Genomic DNA, 21089 nt, shown 5'->3' with positions numbered 1-21089 from the left:
ATGGTAGAGGTGTTAGTCATCATGACTGACACAACTTCCCAAGATGATGGAGAAGTGAATTGAAGTGAGCACATGAAATCTCATCTTTTGGGTTCCCTTCAATGGGAGAGAAATCGTGCGACCAACTTCTTATGAAGGAAAAAGGGGATTTGCCCCCATACTTAAGGTGTTCCAAGGTGGAGATGTCCTTGTTGATGACCTTGTTTCTTGTAAGAGGGTCTAAGGAAATGATTGTCTGTACCTTGGCTTCTTTGGTTAATTGAAGTTGATTGTTTGCTTTAGGTTGGCTACAATTGATTGCACCAAAGCAGTTGTTGGTGGTAGCCGTACCAAGTTTAGTTGAAGTAGCTATTGTCAAAGCTTGAATGTTCTTGTTAGAGGCCATTGAAGCTGGCAGCAAGATGATGAAGATTTCTTTCTTTGAAGAAGAATGAGATGAGAGGCAGAGAGGTCCCACTAGGCGTGCCAGAATATGTAAGCGAGTAAACTTCTAGTTCGAAATAAATCAAACAAGTAAAATAGTTTCACAAATGTGAATTTGTATTGATGATTGTGTGGTACAATTCTCTGTGATTACAAAAGAGTTATCCTCTGATTCTATCTCCTTAAAAGACTTGTTGATTGGATTTGTAGTAATGTGATTTTGATCCAAACACCCAATATACTTCAATTTGGCTAAAGAATGGATTAAAGATCTCTGGAATAGAATTACAATGAATTTTTGGCTATGAGCTTATTGGAAATCCTTTTTTCTTCACGTTCTTCGTGTTCTTCGCATGTTCTTCGTCTTCGAAGGTTTGTGGTGGAAGTTCTTCGGGGCTTTCGAGGCTTGAATTCGTAGAGCTTCACTGATTTGCTGTTTGTTGAAGTTTTTGGAGGCTTTGAGCTTGATTCCAGTGAACTTTAAGATTTAGGAAGATGATTTGAATGATTTCTCTTCGAATGTTCTTCGTATTCGAAGGTTTGTGGTGGATGTTCTTCGAGGCTTTGGAGGCTTAAATCTGTAGAGCTTCGCTAATTTGTGATTTGTTGAGGTTTCTGGAGGCTTTTGAGCTTGATTCCAATGAACTTTGAGATCTAGGCAGATAGTTTGGATGATTCTGCTTTGAATATTCTCCGATTTTGGGGTTGAAGTTCTTGAAGGCTTTGAGGCTTGATCTTTGCAGAGCTTTTTCACTTTTGAATCTTGGTCCCCTTAAATGTCTTAGGAAGGCTTCTATTTATAGGAGTTTGGAGGTGGGTGAGCAACATGTGGTGGAGTTTGATTGGTGACATATGTCACAGCCTGATTGGTCCACTTATGTCGTTGCTTACACGTGCTGGACTGCTTGTGTCATCTCTTACACGTGCTGATGTGTAATTGGTTTTTTGCATGACACTTAGCAAATTTCTGTTGGTTTCTGAATAGTGATAGCAAAACCTAGTAGCAATACGTGGTGCTTTGTAATTGGTTGTATTTTGTGGACTTGGTAATATGACGTGTCACCTTGTGATAGGTCGGGAATTTTCCCTTTCTACAATATCCCACACCAAACACCATTTGAAGACATTTATCAGATGTGCTAAATGTCATATTTTTTGCAATATGCTACAGTACAATCATAAATTTCCCACGGTACGGTAAGCTGTGGTATATGGATTTATTAATTTTTTATTCTCGTTTCTCTCTCATATCTCTTTCATCTTCTCCTTCAGCAACTCAGTATTCACCACCTCCATCTCCACTCTCCCATACTCTTTCTTTTTCCCTCTTCCCTTTTGCTCTATTCTCTTCCCATTTGTGAATATGAGCCACCACCGATTTCCTCTCTACCATTACTGATCTCCTTCACTGTTTTTTTTCCCCCTTTTCTTCACTCTCTCCTCTCTATTCTATCTTAGAGTCGCCTATCGGCGTGGGTCTTTGGGTTATGGGTCTCTGTTCTATCTTGAGCTGCCGATTTGCTGTTCGTTGTTCTTAGAGTCGCCGATTCGCTGTTCTATCTTTGAAGGTTTCATCGATTCACCATTTCTCTAAAGGTTTCATCGATTCGTTCTACATCTACTGCGTACAGGTAAGTTCTCCGTCTTCTTTGTGATTCTTTGAGATTGTCATATAGTCATATAGTCATTGATTCTCCGTCTTCTCTGTGATTCTCTAAGTTCTCTATGATTCTCCGTTTTTTGGTTTTTTTTTTTTTTAAATGGTTTTGACCGTTTGATGTCTGTTTCTTCGTAAGAAACAAAAATGAGCTATGAATATTTCTGATTCTGGGCATGTTGGATTTTCGGTTTCTGGGCATGTTGGATTTTAGGGGACCTTTGATGGGTTTCTTTCAAAGTTGAATACTGTGTTTGCTATCATGTGAATTATGATCGTTTTATTCGAAAAATGGACTTTGGGGTTGGGAAAATAGTTATTGGTTAATTCTCATTTGATTGAATTTGGCTTTTTTCGAATGGGTGGGGAGGGTTTGGTTGTTTGTTTGAATTGTTCAAGTTTTAAGCCTTTTGGATTAAAACAGTGAGGTCTTAGTAATCTAATTAACCATAAAGTATGCTCATGATGATAGAGGAATGAACTACAAAAAGATATATATAGCTAATTGGTGGAGTTGAAGGTTGAAATCAATTTTAGGTTTAATATGTAGAGGTGTTGATGGTAGAGGGACCGCAAGAATTTTCCTTAAAAATCCACAAGGAAGCCAGTTGTCAAACCAAAATAAAATTTTCCTTAGTGACTACTTTCCAAGAAAGTAAAGTGAGCATGTCTTTGACAATTAGAGTCCACCTAGAGGTAAGACCTGTGACTTTTGATCAATTCGTTCACACACTGGACTAAAGAGACAGATGGTTTGTACTATAAAAATAGGTATTGTCAACAAAACATAGTTAATAAGAGTGAGGCGTCTTGCCATAGACAAGAGTTAAAACTTGGACATGGGCTGCAACTATGCATTCCATTTGAAAAATAAATATCTCTTTAATGATGAGTTCTCCAGTATACTGTTTGCATTCTTGAGTCATAAGCACTTGCGAATTTAATGTACCCTTAGGTTTGTAGATATTAAATTCTTAAATGGTTATGGCCTATTGAGCTAATGTAATTTAGTTACACAAATATGTCACTTGATTGATTTAAATTGTTGAGTTTGAAAGGGTGGGCATTCTTGCTACTAGTTTGTAGTTTTGTACCTACTACGTTGTAGGGCATTGGTTAGCGTGCTCAGTGCCAATGTCTATTACCTTAGGTACCATATTAGGGAATAGGATAGTGAGTTTTGCTCTTGCACCTATTTGTACACGTAATAGGATTTTCAAAGGTCAACGCAATCTGCTATATGGCACTTTGAGCCTAATGGCTAAATCTGCTTTAAATTGGAAAGAGAGAAGAGGAGGAAAGGGTGGGGGGGGGGGGTTGGTGGTTCTCTCATGGTTTGTCCTCTACAGGTTTGTATGTATGTGGATTCAATGTCATTCTCTTTAGGAGTTAGTCTTAATGTATAAAGGCAAATCATTGGCTAGTGTAGACATATGACTAAGCACAACCCATAAAGTTTGTTTGATGCATATGGCATACCTGATAACAAGCGACAAGAATGCGAAGAATAGGCATTTTCTATAACTAGAATGTAGACTATGATAGCTTCAAGAAAACTGTAAAATAATGAAAACCATTAAAACTGCTGAGTTTCATCTATATATGATTGCAAATGAAAGTTGGAAAGTGCAAGTGACGTTCTCTTTCTGTAGCAGTCCCTAATATGCTTTATTGGATAATAGTGCTTAATAAGATAAAGAAAATAGCTAACACATTTTAATAAATAGAGTAATGCAACATGTTAAGCTAGAATTAGGTCAGAGGATCTTCAGGGATTGCAGAGCTTTAGAGCTGGATTTAGACCTTTAGACATTGACCTAGAAACTGTCTTCTGGGTCAGTGTCTTTTGAAACTGAGAGTGAGAAGGAGTTTTTGAATATACTTCTTTTGTTTGATTGTTGTACTTGGAAGCATTGCTTGGTTTTCAGTTTATTAGAGAGAGAAGAGAGAGAGATTTGAAGATCAAGTTATAGTCAGTAGCTGATTCTTATATGCATTTCTAAGTTATAGCTTTGAAAGCTCAATGATAGACAGAGACAGAGAGAGAAAGAGGTTTGAAGAAGAAGCTATAGTGGGACAATCATTTGACATAGTTTTAAATCTTAACAATTTTAGTGTACATGATTTAATAAATCGTTTGCAATAATTCCTGTTTTTGTGCATTTAGATATGCATTTGATTTTTTATTTTTGGGGGCTCGCTTTGGACTACTTAAATTATTTTTATCTACATATCCATTTAGAGCATGGACTCAAGAAATTATTCATGATTCACTGATCTTGTATGGGGGAATATTAATCTTGAGGATGAACTTTTTGGTGTATCTGAAAGTAGTCCCCTGTTAGTCGAAGATCCTCCACTGAATGATGAAGTTGCCACTTCTAAGAAAAAACCAACATGTGGTGTCAACTTCAGTGCTGAGGAAGACAAGCTGCTTGTAGCAGCATGGCTTAATACCAGTGTTGATCCTGTGTATGGTAATGAGCAACATAAAACAACATTTTATGGCAAAGTTACAAAATACTTTACGGACCACAAGGCTGATTCTACACGGAGTGTTGCATCCCTAACAACCCGATGGGGAATGATTAATAGGGAAACAATTAAATTTTGTGGGTCCTTAGCTAAAATTGAAGCAAAGAATGAAAGTGGAACCACGGCTCATGACAAGGTATAAATTTTGCAATGGTCTTTAATTTTTTTAGGTTTACAACACAAATAAATTGTTTGAAGAAACTAATTATGTTATATTTGTTTAATTTTTTTTAGATTGAGAAAGCAAGGGAATTGTTTAAAGAAATTCACGGTTACGTTTTTCAATTTAAACATTGTTAGCTAATCTTGAAGGATTTTCCAAAGTGGGCATCTACTATGCCCAGGGAAGATTCAAGAAAAGAAATGCCTCGAACTCCAGATTCAATAGATCAAGGAAGTGGGGTTGATGGCATTATGGATTTCGAGAGGCCAATAGGTAGAAAAGCTTAAAAGGCTAATCGAAAGAGAAAAGATGATGGGAAAGATATTGCAACGAAATATTTGAAAAAGAAAAAGAAAATACTTGAAGAAGGTTGTGCAGTCGAAAAAGAGAAAGTATGTATCAAAGCGGAAAAGGTTCGCTTGTAAGAGTTGAAAGAGAATGAAAGAATTATGATGCTAGACACAAGTGGCATGAATGAAGACCAAAGAACTTTTTATGATGGACTCAAAAAGGAAATCCTTGCAAAACAAAGTTCAAGTCATTCGTTGGGTTGAGATGATGTTGGTGATGTCTTGTTTCAATCTTATTTTGGTAGTAACTAATTTTAGGCCGTGATATGTATTTTGTGGCATTTTTTGAGTGTAGCTGATTTTAGGCCTTGATATGTATTTTGTGATCTTAGCAAAAGCTCTTGACTTTTTTATTATGTGATTTCGTTGTAGATTCTGGTAGGCCATTGCCATGTAAGTAATCCTAACATTTTAGCATATATAAAATGTCGTGTATTTTCTATGTTTGATTTTATATTACTATAGAATTTATATTACTGTCATGCTTAATGCTGGTGCTGTGCTATTGACACCGCTGATTGGGCTGATTGCAATATCATATTATGTCACACTTGTTGTAAACTGGCTACTTGTATAGATAGAATAGTGTATGATATATGCTGCCATCTCAAAGGCTTAAGGGCAGATTGTTGTAGGTTAGGCTTCAATGCAGATTTTTCTTCTTGCTATTTGCCAAGCAGATATGTGGTTGTTTAGCTTTGCATTATCTTGTATTTTGGTTTGTTTGTTGCTGGGAATTTGTCCCTGACCTGCGTATATGGGTAGTCAATCTTGGTTGTGTAGTTAGATACTGTTATTTGGTTGTTGGGAGTAGTTTGCTCTATTGCAGCTGTGGCTGGTTTTCCAGCTTGTTGCTTAATAAAATACACTTGATTATCAACAAAAATAAATAAATAAATGAAATGCGATGGTAGTGTTCAAAGCTATGTCTGCTATATGTGATGTTATTTCCATGTTTCAAAATGGATGGACTCAATAATCTATTGAGTATAATTTCTGAAATATGGATGATTTCCTATTACTAGTCCATTAACTGGATCAACCTTATTCTGTTTCTTTATTCTTTCAAATATACATGCCCTTTTGTTACATTTTGTAAGATCAATCACAATTTTACTTGTGGAAGTTTTTGCCATTTTCCCTTCTTGTTATGTGGTTTCTTGTATTCCATTTGACGGTCATATATTGATAACTTTATTTGTTTTTTAATACTTGAGAATCCGCTCATTATCATATACTTGTGCTACTGTTATAGTTTTAAATGACATTTATAGAGGTAATTTAAAAATTGTAGCATAGATGAGGGCATTTATGACAGTGAGAGCTAGCTAGAGAGAGATTTGAATAAGATGTAACGGTAACTATTTGAAAATTACTGGAAGCATCAAACAACTTGCGTTGTCTACTAATCCAACCATTCCATTGATGAATTCTGTGGCACCTATATATCTCATTCTTTGTTTAGTTCTTTTTCCTAGTCAAGGAGCTAAAAAGAAATAGATCTTTAAAACTTACAGAATTGCATATAACACTGTCAAACAAGTTCATTCACGACAAAAATGGTGATGGTGTTAAGGTAGCCTCTAGTATATGCTGTAGGCAGCCCTGCTTCAGATCTTGCACAGCAAAAGCAATTATTTAGATAAGTCCTAGGCTGAGGAAATCACAAAGTTTTGCATTATATATCCATTTCTTAGTTCACTTTTCTTCTGTTGTACCATTTTCAGCTCAAACAAATGGAGCCTACAAGAAAGAAATTATGGTTAGATAACCTTTGTTCTTAGAAAATTTTGGTTAAAGAACTTTAACAATCACGGGAGAACTTTAGACAACTCAACAAGGAGTCTTATTTACCACTAACATATGACATAAATAATTTGCTTCAAAATATAAGGATTAACAATATATGTCAAGAATAGTGAATGAGCTTTGAGAATGCCCATGTATAAGACACTACACTACACGATAAGGTAGCTAGCTACACTTATAAATGAGTAGTATACGGATTAAGTCCTACGGAATTGTCCTATTGTAGAATTCATCAAAGTATAAATGCTTTAACCATATACAATTTCATCATAGGGTTGGGGGCTTTTAAAAAAAATAACTATAAAACCCAAACTATATTATTAGTTAGGCAACGTTTGAAACTAATTTGGTTTCTAACAATTCGAGTCCAGAGGGCTTGATTTTGGGGACACGTAGGCCTAGAAATCGAGTATGCTAGACTCGGTTTTTGTACATGGAAATCGAGTCTGCTGGACTCGGTTTTTATTCAGACACGGACACCATGCATGAAATAACTTAAGCCCTGTTTACTCTCCACAAAACAGAGCATACCGAAGCACAAGGGGTAAGTCATTAGTATTGCAAAACTGGATGGCAGACCCAATTTCAATTGTGCAAGAGATGTTCTCTGAACTGAATTGAGTACAGTTTGTACCTTGAGTGAACATATCAGATACCAAAGTTTCTGGTAGAGGAGAGACCCAAGAGTGAGAAAAAGCTCTTTGTGCCATAGGCCGGTCAGTCCTAGTGGCCTTCCAAAACCTAGCTCCTATCACTCAATTTGGCCGTGCACTGTTCCTATATTTCCTGTCCCATGGGCTATAGAAATACCACTCTTTCTCACCACTAGCCGCTAGCTCTTTTGAAGAAAAAATTGACATGGTAACTATTCATTAGGTTCACTATTCATCAAAACTTGAACAAAATCATAACTACAGAAAGTTTATCCTCAAAAGTTTCAAGAAAGAAAAAATCAGTTACAAAGCTCTAAGACTAAACATTACTTTGGAAAATATTACAGTACACAAAGCTATCAAAGTACAGTGATGATGTTAGACTTTTTGTTTGCTATCTGAACATGACATGAAACTCTACACCAAACTAGAGGGACTTCCTAGCTATTTGAATAGTTTTAATGGTGATTACAATAGATAATATTTTGATGCCTTGTGATTCGGTATGCTCTATTTTGTGGAGAATAAAACAGGGGTTAAGTTATTTCATGCATGGTGTTCGTGTTTGAACAAAAACTGAGTCCAGTAGACTCAATTTCCATGAACAAAAACCGAGTCCAGCAGACTCGATTTCCATGTACAAAAACCGAGTCTAGCAGACTTGATTTTCATGAACAAAAACCGAGTCTAGCAGACTCGATTTCTAGGCCTATGTGTCCCCAAAATTGAGTCCTCTGAACTCGAATTGTTAGAAACCAAATTAGTTTTAAACGTTGCCTAACTAATAATATAGTTTGGGTTTTATAGTTATTTTTTAAAAAAACCCTAGGGAAACCACTTGTTTGAGCCTCTCAAGGCTTAACACAAAATATTGTATTACAATCCGCAAGTACAGAGTACAGTATCCAATGTGTTTGGTTGTGAAAGTAGATCTAAAAGATATAATAATGCACAGCACAACCATGTTATATTGCAACAATTCGCACTCAGATCAAGTCAAGTTAAAAAAGAAAAGATCACAGTAGCACATTCTAATACTTTCATTTAAATAGGCCTATATTGCCATTTGGCTAGACTCACATTATAGATTATAGATTTTATATGATATATGCTTATGCTTATCCTTCTTTTATAAGATATTGCAATCAAACCTTCTTTTAAAGTTATTGATTTCATTTCATATTATGATAATGGCATCTATATTGATAATTGCTTTCTAATATTTTCTTATAGTTTATCTCCATGGGTTGTTCTTTTTTTCGTAAATTGCTTGATGATGACTCAGATGAAGATGAGATAATTATAAAACTTCTCATGGGTTTGACATCACAACGTAAGCATCGTTGGTATATCGACTGTAATTATTTGGCAAGCCATAGAAGGCTTTATGATGACTACTTTGCCGAAGAACCTGTATATCCTCCCAACTTATTTCAAAGGAGATTTTGAATGAGACGTTATCTTTTTCTCTGAGTCCTATCTAAGGTAGAAGCTCATGAACCTTACTTTACCCAACAAAGAAATGCTGCCAAAAAGCTTGGTCTATCTCCCCTTCAAAAGATGATCGCTGCACTTAGGATGCTTGCTTATGGAGTAGCAGCTGATTTTATGGATGAATATGTGAGAATAGAATAAACCACTACAATAACCAGTTTGAAAAAATTTGTTGCAGCAGTGGTTGCTATTTTTTCAGAGGAATACTTGAGATCACCAAACAATGAAGACATCGCTAGATTGTTAGCCCACGGCCAAAACCATGGATTTCCAGGCATGTTGGGAAGTATTGATTACATGCATTGGAAATGGAAAAATTGTCCAACTGCATGGAAAGGGATGTATTGTAGTCATATTCATGAGCCAAGTATTATTTTGGAAGCAGTGGCTTCATATGATCTTTGGATATGGCACTCATTTTTTGGGTTACCTGGGTCAAATAATGATATTAACGTGTTGGAGCGGTCTCATGTATTTTTTGAGCTTGCACAAGGACGTGCTCCTGCAGTTAATTACTCAGTCAATGGTCATGATTATACAATGGGATACTATCATGCCGATGGCATATATCCACAATGGTCAACATTTGTGAAGACAATCCCAAGGCCACTAGGAGCAGAAAGAAAATTATTCGCAAAAGCTCAGGAGGCATATAGGAAGGCTGTAGAGCGTGCATTTGGAGTGCTTCAAGCACGATTTGCAATTGTACGTGGATTTGCACGGTTTTTCTATCATGAAACACTACAAGACATTATGAAAGCATGCATAATTCTTCATAACATGATTATTGAAGATGAGCGAGATGAAACTGAAGCAGTGGACTTAGATTATGAACATATTGATGAGATTTCATGTACAATGTCACGTGAGCCAACAAATGAATTTACGAAGTTCATTCAAGTTCATCAATGCATTAGGGATCGAGAAGTTCATTCTCAACTCCAAATGAATCTCGTTGAACATTTATGGCAATTACAAGGAGAGTCATGAAAACTTTTGGTTTTGTTTATTTGTCTCCTCTTCTTTATGGAGTTGCCATTAAAACTTTTGATTTGGTTTATTTGTTTCATTTTATTTTTATGAAGCTACCATTAAAACTCATTGGCTATGTTGTTTTGTTGTGTTAAGTTTAGTATTAGCCAATTGTTTTGTTGTGTTAAATTTAAGTACCATTTGTCATCAAGGAAGTGGCAAGCTCAACTATGTTTAATTCAATGGGTTCTATGTGAGTTAATGTTATTGGATATGAATTATTTGTTTAAGTTTTTTATGGACTACATTGGTAGTTTAGTTCAGTTGAAAAAACTTCTTGCATTTGACAGGTTGGCTTTTAGATTGCATATGTTTTTGGCTTTTGATATGAGCCTTGGTATTTGGTGTTATCTAGGTGCATGCGTTACTTGTTGTTTTATATAGCCCAGTTGTGCTCAGAACCTGTTTGTGCTTGAGTTTTGTTATCTAGCCTTGTGGTTTGTTCAGACTCAGTGTCTTTTTGAGTTCTTGGTTTCTGGATAGGTCTTGTTTTGATCAGTTTGAATTCTTTGATACTGGAGATAGCTTCTTTTGCCCATTTACTCTCACCCAATGACAGGTTCAACGTTTCTTTTCTTCTTCTTTTTTTAATTTTAAATTTTTTTTAAGGTGACAGGTTCTGAGGTTTTTTTTTTTTTTTTTTTTTTGAAGGTGACAGGTTCTAAGTTTTTTTTTTTTTTTTTAAATGCTTAAGAAAATATTAATTTTTAAAAATATCACAGTTGAATTAAGAGGATTGTTTGAAAATATTACCGTTAGAATTGATGAGTTTTGAAAATATGAATTGTAGGAACAAATGTTACCGTTGGGAAGAAAGAATAAAATAAGAATTAAAAAGAATTAAAAAATAATATTTGAATGAAGTGGTAAAAATATAGAACATCTGATAAATGAGATATTGTAAAAGAGTAAACCTTCAGTCCGGATGTGGCATAAATGGGCTAATTTACGCCACCAAGTAAACACTACCACGTCAGTCTTTTATTGAAAGAGCAATCCACTCTAGCACACACAATTCCATCTCAATTAAAGTAAAAATCCTCTCCATATGATTCAGACCTGAGAACAACTCCTCCAACGCCTAAACCCAGAGATGACTTCTTCCTTTCCTCTGGGCACCGGAGCCCCGCCGCTGGCGCCACCGCACACCTCTTCTCTGGAGTTGGTGCCGCCACACCGGACCTAAGGTGTGTTCTTTTATGATTTGCTATTTCCCCAAACTTTGGATTTTGTGATTTGATGGGTTTGAGATAATTTTTTGGATATCAATCTGTTTATATTGGTATGAGTTTTGTTGATTTGGCATGGATTTTGATTTTTTTTGGTATTTTCATGGGTTTTGACTAGATTCTTAAGTGGTAGGTTAAAACCCTAAAATCATTTTTTTTTTTCAGCTAGCTTGGATTTTTTTTTTTTTTCCATATATGCAAAACAAATTGCTTCTTAAATACTAGAAATTGAATGTTTGTTTCAAAATTTTTATCAAGTGAACCTACGGAGCCATTGAATTTGGTGAGACAGGTTGTACAGCCTTGAAAATTGTATGGACCTTTTACTTTGTTTCTCTCAAATATGGAAATTTCAAGGTGCGGCGGTGCCAGCTCCAGAGACGAGGTGTGTGGCGGGACTCCGGTGCTCAGAGGAGAGGAAGAAGTTGTCTCTGGGTTTAAGTGTTGGAGTTGTTCTTTAGGTCTGAATATCATATAGGGAGGATTTTGAGTTTAATTGAGATGAGATTGTGTGTGCTAGTGTGTATTACACTTTCAATACAGGACTAACGTGGTAGTGTTTAATTGGTAGCGTAAATTAGTCCATTTACGCCACATCCGGATGGAAGGTTTACTCATTGTAAAATGATGTTGTAAAATAATAAAGTAGGTTTTTGGTGTGGTAAAATGACAATTTTTACAACGTCTGTTACGGATGCTCTAACTAATGGAAAAGAAATGAAATAAAAATTGAACGAGTGAAGACAAAATTAATTTGAAAGAGGAAGAGGTAATGCGTGGTTGTAAAGATAGCGTGTGAAGCTATGATGTGTTGGAACTTAAAAATAGGAAAGATAGGTTGGCACTGCGATAAAAGAGAGCTATGGATTCTGATAGATTGGCAGGCAACTAGCTTCACTGCTTTAGGCGTGCCTGCCAATTTTTGGAAGATGTGGAGTATTAGACACCTATGGATGTAGTAGTTCTTTTTGGAAGATGTGGAGCATTAGACGGTGGATAATGGATGTAGTTCTTTTTGGTACTAGCAAAGTTGATATTTAATGTTAAAAAAAAAAAAAGCTTCAGGCGTGCAACAGTAGAAAAAATTAAATGAATGAATAAAATAAATGTGGGACAAGGGAAGAGAAAACTAGAATAAGAAAAGTGTTGGGTTTTTTTCTTTCTTTTCTACAAGTACTCAATATCTGAAATGGCAATGTGGCTCTAAATATTAGTTTGGTAGACGTGATTCTTGTTGTACTAACAATATAATTAACCTTCTTTCCTCTTTTTAATTTAATTTTAATTTTTTTTTATTTTGTGTGTGTATATATATATATATATAATATAATATAAAATAGCGGTAAATATGAAACGGTACACTATTGACCGCTATCTAAAATATATCGTACCAATGGCCAAACTGGTATAACTTTCGGTACGGTGTTGACTCCCTTGATTCCAAGCGCTTTTTTTTTTTTTTTCTCTCTCTCTTTCAAAATAATGGCTAAGGCTCCATGTCATATATACAAATATCATCAGATACTTTTCTCATTTCTTAATTTTTGTTACTTAAAATTTTGGGTTTTTAGAGACAGATTTTTCATTATTTATTCATTTTATTCAAAATCCTTTCCAATTTTTGTGGTTGTGGAAGATTTGTAATATGGGATATTATGCAAACATTAATTTTAATCTCTTGGGTGATTTGCGTAAAAAAATAAAAACTAGTGACTAGTGAGGAAACTTTCTCCAACGTACATACCCCACCCCCATCTGATTGATGGGAAGATAACTATATAGACTATAGAGTCACCACTAAATTACTAGCTAGCCCTGTCTTCTTGGTAGCTGGAAAAGAAAAAAAAAGGGAAAAGATGCATGCACTAAACAAAGTGGGGAATCTCAATGTCTTGCAAGTCTCGCATGTAGCGTTAAAGACTTTTAGAATTGCGTGGTGACTTGCGTCAAAACTATTTGGAAAAAAAGGGGGTGGAAAAAATAATTGGATTACCAAATTTTTTTTTTTTTTTTAAAACTAAAATAAAATAAAATAAATTCTGCTATAGCTGTGCTCTTTCTAGGCCATTGTGTTGGCCGCGGCCTGTGGGGTTTCCAACAACAAGGGCACCAAGGGAGTCTGGGTGGTTTCCTATTATATCAAATTAAAATTTAAGGTTCGAAAGTTTTTTTTTTTATTAAAAAAAAGAGTGAATAAATATAGAAGAAATTAAAAGTATAATCTAGGAGGAAAAAGATACAAAACCAATTCCTTACCTTTCAAAAGTGTTATGAGTTTAACCATAAATTAACCTGTAAGTGATCTCTATCTTGTGGGCAGACAAAAACATTGTGTATGGACGTACTAGAATTCATAGTATTTTTAATTTTTCTATGAACAGGTGATTGTAATCAATAAAAAAATTGCACCAAAATTTATACAATGGCAAATCTCTCCACATCCCGTTGAAAAAAAAATTATACTAAATATTTTAAAATACTCTTTAATTTAAATAATTGATTTAGAATTAGCGAACAAGAAATGGAGAAAAGTTAATTCTTCTTCCTTTATGGGATTTCTTCTAGGACAGCGATCTACTTGTTTATTAGCATCAGTAATAGTAGCATCAATTCTTGGCATTTTGGGTATTTCAAGTAAAATATAAGAGCATTTGTGTACTTGTGTTTAATAGGTAGGGTTTTTTTTTATTTTTTATTTTTTATTTTTTTAAATTTTTAGACATTTTAAATCTAATAGGAATGGTAATTTTGGAAGACTGCCCTTACCCAAAGGGTAGATTAATACACAACATTTTGTTTACTTCAAATTAACAAAGTTTTGTTAATTAGTGGTGGGATATACTATTTGGGATCATAATTTTCTAAGATAGTATTTGTTTATGTGCATTAGGTATTCTTTGTGATTAAACCTTAATGCTATATAATTAAATTTCAACTTATCTTATTGAAAAATGCAACAGTTTAAGTTGTGAAGATGTAATTTTGAGATGTTTAGATTTGAGTTGGTTTAAAGTGTCTTCCTTAAGAACTGGTGCACAATTCTTGTTATAATTTTGTTTAAATGATTATAATTAAATTTACCATTCCCTAACAGTTTAGACTTTTGAAAAAATCGGTAATTTAACATGGTATCAAAGTAGAAGATCTTGACTTCAATCTTTATCTCTCATTTAAAATGTTAAAAGTCCTACATATTGAACCCCACTTATTAAGGGGGAGTTTGGGCTTACACATGAGAGAAAGTGATAGAATTATAATTAATAAATGATTTAATTCACCCTAACAACCTAAGCTTTTAAAAAAATTGATATATTATAAACCAAATCTTATACCTATAGGTCATTAGAAAATTACTCTACATCCTATTCTCTTCCTTTCACGAACCCAGAAAGTGGATCACGCTGCTCCTAAGCCTTCCTTGACAATTGAGTTAAGTTTGATAAAAAAAAAATTGATAAATTACACAAATTTTCCTTGAACTTCTTCACGTGCATTTTCACCCAAATTCTCTCATAATAGTAATAATACAGTTTCAAGCAATTTATGCAACCCATTCCCTTTCCGTAAAAAAATTGAAACTAAACTATATAACTGGTCACCATTAGGTTAATTTGGGTCGGTGACTCACTAAGGTGTATCCTATATTTCTTTTTTTTTTTAGTGTTTATTGAAGTTTGTTGTGAAAATGTTATGAATGTACCACTTCTCTTAAGTTAAACACCAGAGGAAAAAAAAAATGTAGAAAAACCTATACTATATTCTTCATTTTCTTTTCTTTTCTTTTCTTTTCTTTTTTTTCTAGAAAAACCTCTCAATTGAAACTATACTACCATTAGGTTAATCTCTGTCGGTGACTAAGGTGTGTCTAGAAAAACCTATACTATATTCTTCATTTTTTTTCTTTTTTTTCTAGAAAAACCTCTCAATTGAAACTATACTACCATTAGGTTAATCTATGTCAGTGACTAAGGCGTGTCATATTTCTTTTTCCATTTTTTATCAAACATATGATTAATGGAAAGAGAGGACACTTCTTATAACTTTCCAAAATTCTCCAACATACATACCCCACCCCCCATCTAATTAATTGAAAGAGAACCATATAAAGTCACCACGAAAATTACTCGCTACCCTCGTCTTCTTGTTCTAGGTAGGTGGGAAAAAGAGAAAAAGGGAAAGATGCATGCACTGAAGAAAGTCTAGAATCAATGACTTGCTGCAAGTCTTGCATATAGTGTTAAAGATTGTAAAGGCACTGAAATAAAGTCTGTAAAAGGAAAAAAAAAGAAAAAAAAAAGAAAAAAGAGATAGGAATTGGGAAGCCTTTTTTGTTATATTAAGGGGATTACGCTATGCCCCCAGGTTTTGAATCCATAATGTCTTTTTTGGGGAGATAGAGATCGACATACTTCTAAGAAATTGAAATAAAAATATTAAGAAATATAACAGGAAAAAAATAAAAAAATAAAAACTTGAGGGATGAAGAATTGCCTATATATTTGAAAAACCACGTAAATTAAGTCCATAATTTCCTTCTGCACTTTCATTAAACACAATGTTTTAACACTTTTTTTTTTTTTTTTGTGGAGAAACCAGTGTTTTAACACTTGTGACTTACTCTACTCAAATATGCTTTTATATGCATGACACCATTAGCTAGACAACATTTATGTACATGGTATATTTTGTGGTGTTTTATGTATATAGTTTGAATCCTACCGGTAAATTTTTCTCACCCATTATCAACCTATAAAAAAAATATATTTAAGCAAATTGGAAAAATAAAACTATAAATTAAAATTGCACATTAGTTATGTCCAAGGCACACTAATTATGTCTTCTTGCCAAACTCGAAAGTCATCAATTGAGCAATTTGAAATTCATGTTACATGTACTTCATACCATTAACAAGGTTCACCAAATAAGAATTGGCAATTGAATCAAATTTGTCAACCCTAATAAAATCTATAAAATTTGGTTTAGTACCTCCCACCAAAATAAATTTGTAGTCTCCTTTGCATTATTCTTCTTCTTATCATGCTTTTAGATTATGCATAATAATCACGTTTCATCAACTCATTTATGGCCCAAGTGTACAAGTTTTCAATAAAAGCCCTTAGATATTTTCTTCTGAAAAACTTAATGCCATCTGTTGTGGGTTGAGTTGTGTAGTTTTCCATTTTATTGGTAAGCAATTATATATTAATATGGTATTAAATATTCTTCTAATTTTTACTAGATTAATAAGCCAACAGGGATCAAAAAGGTTATATCAAGATAGTGATAGTGTAAAACTTCTTCAGAAAATCAAAAGCACAAAACAATATTGTCTTTGTACTTGATTTGATTGTCTAATCCCAAGCGCTTTTTCCTCTCTCTCTCTCTCTCTCTCTCTCTCAGTGTCTTACTCTTTTTTTTTTTATGAACACTCAGTATCCTACTCAAACAATGATGGCGTGAAGAAAATAATGGTTAGGGCTCCGTCATATATACAAATTTCATCAGATATATTCCTGGTTTCTTAATTTATGATACTTTAGATTTTGAGTTTCTAGAGAGGGATATAATTCATTATTTATTCATTTTATTCAAAATCCTTTCCAATTTTATGGTTGTGGAAGATTTGCAATATGGGATATCACGCAAACATTAATTGTAATCTCTTGGGTGACTTGTGTAATTAAAAAAAAAAAAAAAAAAAACTCCTAGGATTGTGTTCTTGGTTTTCTTGTTTTTCTAGAAAATACCTCTCAATTGTCCAAACAAAGAGACTAGTGAGGAAATTTTCTCTTACCCAAAAACAAAGGGAGGCGACTTCCTGTAACTTTCCTAAATTCTCCAACATACAAACCCCACCCCCATCTTATTAATGGAAAGAGAGCTATATAGTCACCACAAAATGACTCGCTAGCCTCGTCTTCTTGGTAAGTGGGAAAAAAATAGGGAAGATGAACTAAAGAAAGTGGGGAATCAATGACTTGCAAGTCTTGCATATAGCGTTAAAGACTACAAGTCAATGGTTACTGAAATAAAGTCACCACGAAACAACTCGCTAGTCTCGTCTTCTTGGAAGGTGGGAAAAAAAATGAAGAGACTAGTGAGGAAACTTTCTCTTACCCAAAAACAAAGGGAGGAGACTTCTTGTAACTTTCCTAAAATCTCCAACATACAAACCCCACCCCCATTTGATTAATGGAAAGAGAGCTATATAGTCACCACGAAATGACTCGCTAGCCTCATCTTCTTGGTAAGTGGGAAAAAAATAGGGAAGATGAACAAAAGAAAGTGGGGAATCAATGACTTGCAAGTCTTGCATATAGCGTTAAAAACTGCAAGTCAGGGGTCACTGAAATAAAGTCACCACGAAATGACTCGATAGTCTCGTCTTCTTGGAAGGTGGGAAAAAAAATAGGGAAGATGAACTAAAGAAAGTGGGGAATCAATGACTTGCAAGTCTTGCATATAGCGTTAAAAACTGCAAGTCAGGGATCACTGAAATAAAGTCACCACGAAATGACTCGATAGTCTCGTCTTCTTGGAAGGTGGGAAAAAAATAGGGAAGATGAACTAAAGAAAGTGGGGAATCAATGACTTGCAAGTCTTGCATATAGCGTTAAAGACTACAAGTCGGGTCACTGAAATAAAGTCACCACGAAATGACTCGCTAGTCTCGTCTTCTTGGAAGGTGGGAAAAAAATAGGGAAGATGAACTAAAGAAAGTGAGGAATCAATGACTTGCAAGTCTTGCTTGTAGCATTAAAAATTGTAAGTCAAGGGTAAAAGCACTAAAATAAAGTTGTAAAAGAAAAAATGAGACAGGATTTGGGGAGCCTTTTTGTTTAGGAAATGTCAATGAATGTCTTAAATGCTTTAGGAACTATTTTTAGAAATATTTTAGGAGAAAATGATAAAACTTTCATATTATAGTTTATTAACAATTGTTCGATGGGCACTCATTAACATGACGATTTATTTAAGGGAAATGCTAACGGATGCCCTTAGGGTAATGGTTAAAAATATATTTAAAGAAAGTTTTATGGGAAAGAAAAAAAAATTAATATTTTGACAGTTTTTTTTATTTCTCATAAAAGTGATGTCAAAACTTTCCTAAAATGAATTGTTAATCATTGCTCTAAGAGCACTCATTAGCATGACCATTTATTTAATTAAAGGGATTACACTACACCCAGGTATTGAATCCAAAATGTTTCTTTTTGGGGAGATGCAGTCATGCAGACATACTTCTAAGAAATTGAAGTGAAATAGTAAGAAATATAACAGAAGAAAACTTCAAATCTTAAGGGATGAAGAATTACCTATTTAAAAAACCACGTAAACTAAGTTCATAATTTCCTTCAACACTTTCATCAAACATAGTGTTTTAAAACATGTGAGTTACTCAAATATGCACTTATAAGTATGACACCATTAGCTAGACAATATTTATGTAAATGGTATATTTTGTGGTGTTTTATGTATATAGTTCGAATCCTACAAATAACTTTCCCTCCCCTATTATCAACCTATGAAAAAAAAATATTTAAGCAAATTGGGAAAATAAAACTATAAATTAAACTTGCCCATTAATTATTTCCAAAATGGCACACTAATTATGTCTTCTTGCCAAACTCGAAAGTCATCAATTGAGCGATTTGAAATTCATGTTACATGGACTGCATACTATTAACAAGTTTAACCAAATAAGAATCAACAATTAAATCAAATCTGTCAACCCTAATAAAATTTATAAAATTTGGTTCAGTACTTCCCCCCAAAATAAATTTGTAGTATCCTTTCCATTGTTCTTCTTCTTATCATGCTATTAGATTATGCATAATAATTAGGTTTCATTAGTTCATATTATGGCCCAAGGCCTCAAGTGTACAAGATTTCAATAAAAGCCCTTAGATATTTTCTACTGAAAAACTTAATGCAATCTGTTGTGCGTTGAGTTGTGTAGTTTTCCATTTTATTGGTAAGCAATTATGTATTAATTTGATATTAAATATTCTTCTAACTTTTACTAGATTCATAAGCCAACAGGGATCAAAAAGGTTATTGCCGCATTAGCATTTTGTTGATTATATTATATGCTTGTCTGAGTCTTTAATGTTTTGGGCCCTTAAAAGATTCACTTGTTTGTCAGATCTATTGAATATAGATTTTGTTTACATTCTTCTATTGTTTTTTTTCCCCCTTTAACATCTATAATCAAAAGTTGTGTTGATATACAAATTTGAGTTTGAAGCTTTTGTGGGCAGTTTGGTACGGAGCAGATGGAAGGTAAGGAGGGAAAAATTAAGAATCTTGCAAGTGTTTCATTTTTAGTGTTTGTGACATGGGGAAATTATCATTTCTTTTACCCATTATAATAGTTAATGGTGTTTATCAATCATATAGTTCAACTGAGTCTCTCATGCATGTTGAAGCACCAATTTTTGCATCACTAAACAGAAATCATTTTAGTTTGCACGCTAAAAAAGTTTGGTATTATAAAAACATGAATGTAAAAGATACAAATTAAATAACACGACTATAGACCCATGTGTTTTGAGAAATTGATCGAAAGGCCTTTTTCAATCTAATTAATTTTGACCCAAAAAATAGTTGTGATCTAAATTGGGGGTCAAAATGGGCATTTTCCCCTTTCCCCCAAAACAAGTAGCAAAATACCCCCATTCTGAAGATATTTAGCCATATGCCCTTGTTTTAAACTTGATTTTCTAAAAATCGAGTTTCAATGAAAAAAAATCGAGTTATAGACAAAAAACTTAATGTATATATATATATATATTACATGGAACTTGAGTTCCATAGAACATTTTGCAAGTAACTCAATTTTCATTAAGTCGAGTTTTTCATTGAAACTTGTTTTTTTTTTTTTTTTTTTTTTTTTTTTTTTTTTTTTTTTTTTTTTTCAGAATAGGGGCATTTTGCTACTTGTTTTGGGCGAAAGGGGAAAATGCCCATTTTGGCCCTAGATTAGGTGGTGAGGAAAACAAGAAATCAGCCCTGCAAGATCTACCTTTATGCGTGAGTTATGGTTAACTCAATTGATAAAGTTTTTTGTCGTTGAAAAAGAGAACAAGGGTTTGAACCTCGTCTACATCAAAAATCAATTGATGTCTTAGTTTGATAATAAAGACCAATCAATATGAAGCAGATCCCATCAATTAAAATTTTATCCTATCTATAAAAAAATAAAAATAAAATCTGCTTTTATGCGTATGTACGTGTCAAGTTTTTACAAAGGCATTTATTCAATTGGCACTAAAATGACATGCATTGAAAAAAAAAAATGAATATAATCTAAAGACTAATGTTGGGAACACAAAGTTTTCTAATTTTTTTTCTCACAAATGTTGATGTGCCAAGTCATGATTAAAACATCATCACTTTTACATGTTTCTCTTGTGATTAAGTGTCATTAGTGCACCCTTTTTTTTTTTTTTCTTTTATCTCTCTCTCTAGCAAGTAACAGTTGTGGTCCGTGTGTATGCATTGAAATTCAATTGAAATTGAATGTGAATTTAAGTATGCAGCCCCTTCCATTTCCATACATATTCATAATTGAACTTTATGCCTTAGCTAGTCACCATCTCCTATTTTCCTTTGTTAAAAAGAGTAGAAAATGGGCTATGATTAAACACTAAAATCAAAAAGTTAAAACAATGCAGAAAGTGAATCATGACTAAACACGTAAATATTATTAAGAAGAACGCGGAAAGTGGATAGGACTTTCAC

At 33.8% G+C, this 21089-nt stretch overlaps 1 protein-coding gene and 1 long non-coding RNA gene across 2 annotated transcripts; both read left to right on the top strand.

The window, feature by feature from the left end:
* Positions 1 to 101: 101 nt before the first annotated feature.
* On the top strand, positions 102 to 10074 carry LOC126699825 (uncharacterized). Its single transcript, XM_050397801.1, has 5 exons — positions 102 to 209; positions 1962 to 2054; positions 4386 to 4751; positions 4916 to 5051; positions 9263 to 10074. Exons 1-5 carry the CDS (start codon positions 102 to 104, stop codon positions 10072 to 10074), a joined length of 1515 nt encoding a protein of 504 aa, XP_050253758.1.
* A 1015-nt stretch (positions 10075 to 11089) lies between these two features.
* On the top strand, positions 11090 to 12012 carry LOC126699883 (uncharacterized). The gene is made up of 2 exons (XR_007646917.1): positions 11090 to 11303; positions 11604 to 12012. It is a non-coding gene; the product is annotated as an uncharacterized LOC126699883 (long non-coding RNA).
* The last annotated feature ends 9077 nt before the right edge of the window (positions 12013 to 21089 follow it).

This window comes from Quercus robur, chromosome 9 (genome assembly GCF_932294415.1).
Source record: "Quercus robur chromosome 9, dhQueRobu3.1, whole genome shotgun sequence".
NCBI classification, from domain to species: domain Eukaryota; kingdom Viridiplantae; phylum Streptophyta; class Magnoliopsida; order Fagales; family Fagaceae; genus Quercus; species Quercus robur.
This window is presented reverse-complemented; position numbering and strand designations above follow the sequence as displayed.

Excerpts from the sequence above, each read along its gene's own strand:
- LOC126699825 (XM_050397801.1), top strand. The coding sequence starts at position 102 with ATGGGAGAGAAATCGTGCGACCAACTTCTTATGAAGGAAAAAGGGGAT. Across the intron at positions 210-1,961 it reads TGTTGATGACCTTGTTTCTT|AGTCGCCGATTCGCTGTTCT; the intron begins GTAAGAGGGTCT and ends CGTTGTTCTTAG. Across the intron at positions 2,055-4,385 it reads TCTACATCTACTGCGTACAG|GATGAACTTTTTGGTGTATC; the intron begins GTAAGTTCTCCG and ends ATTAATCTTGAG.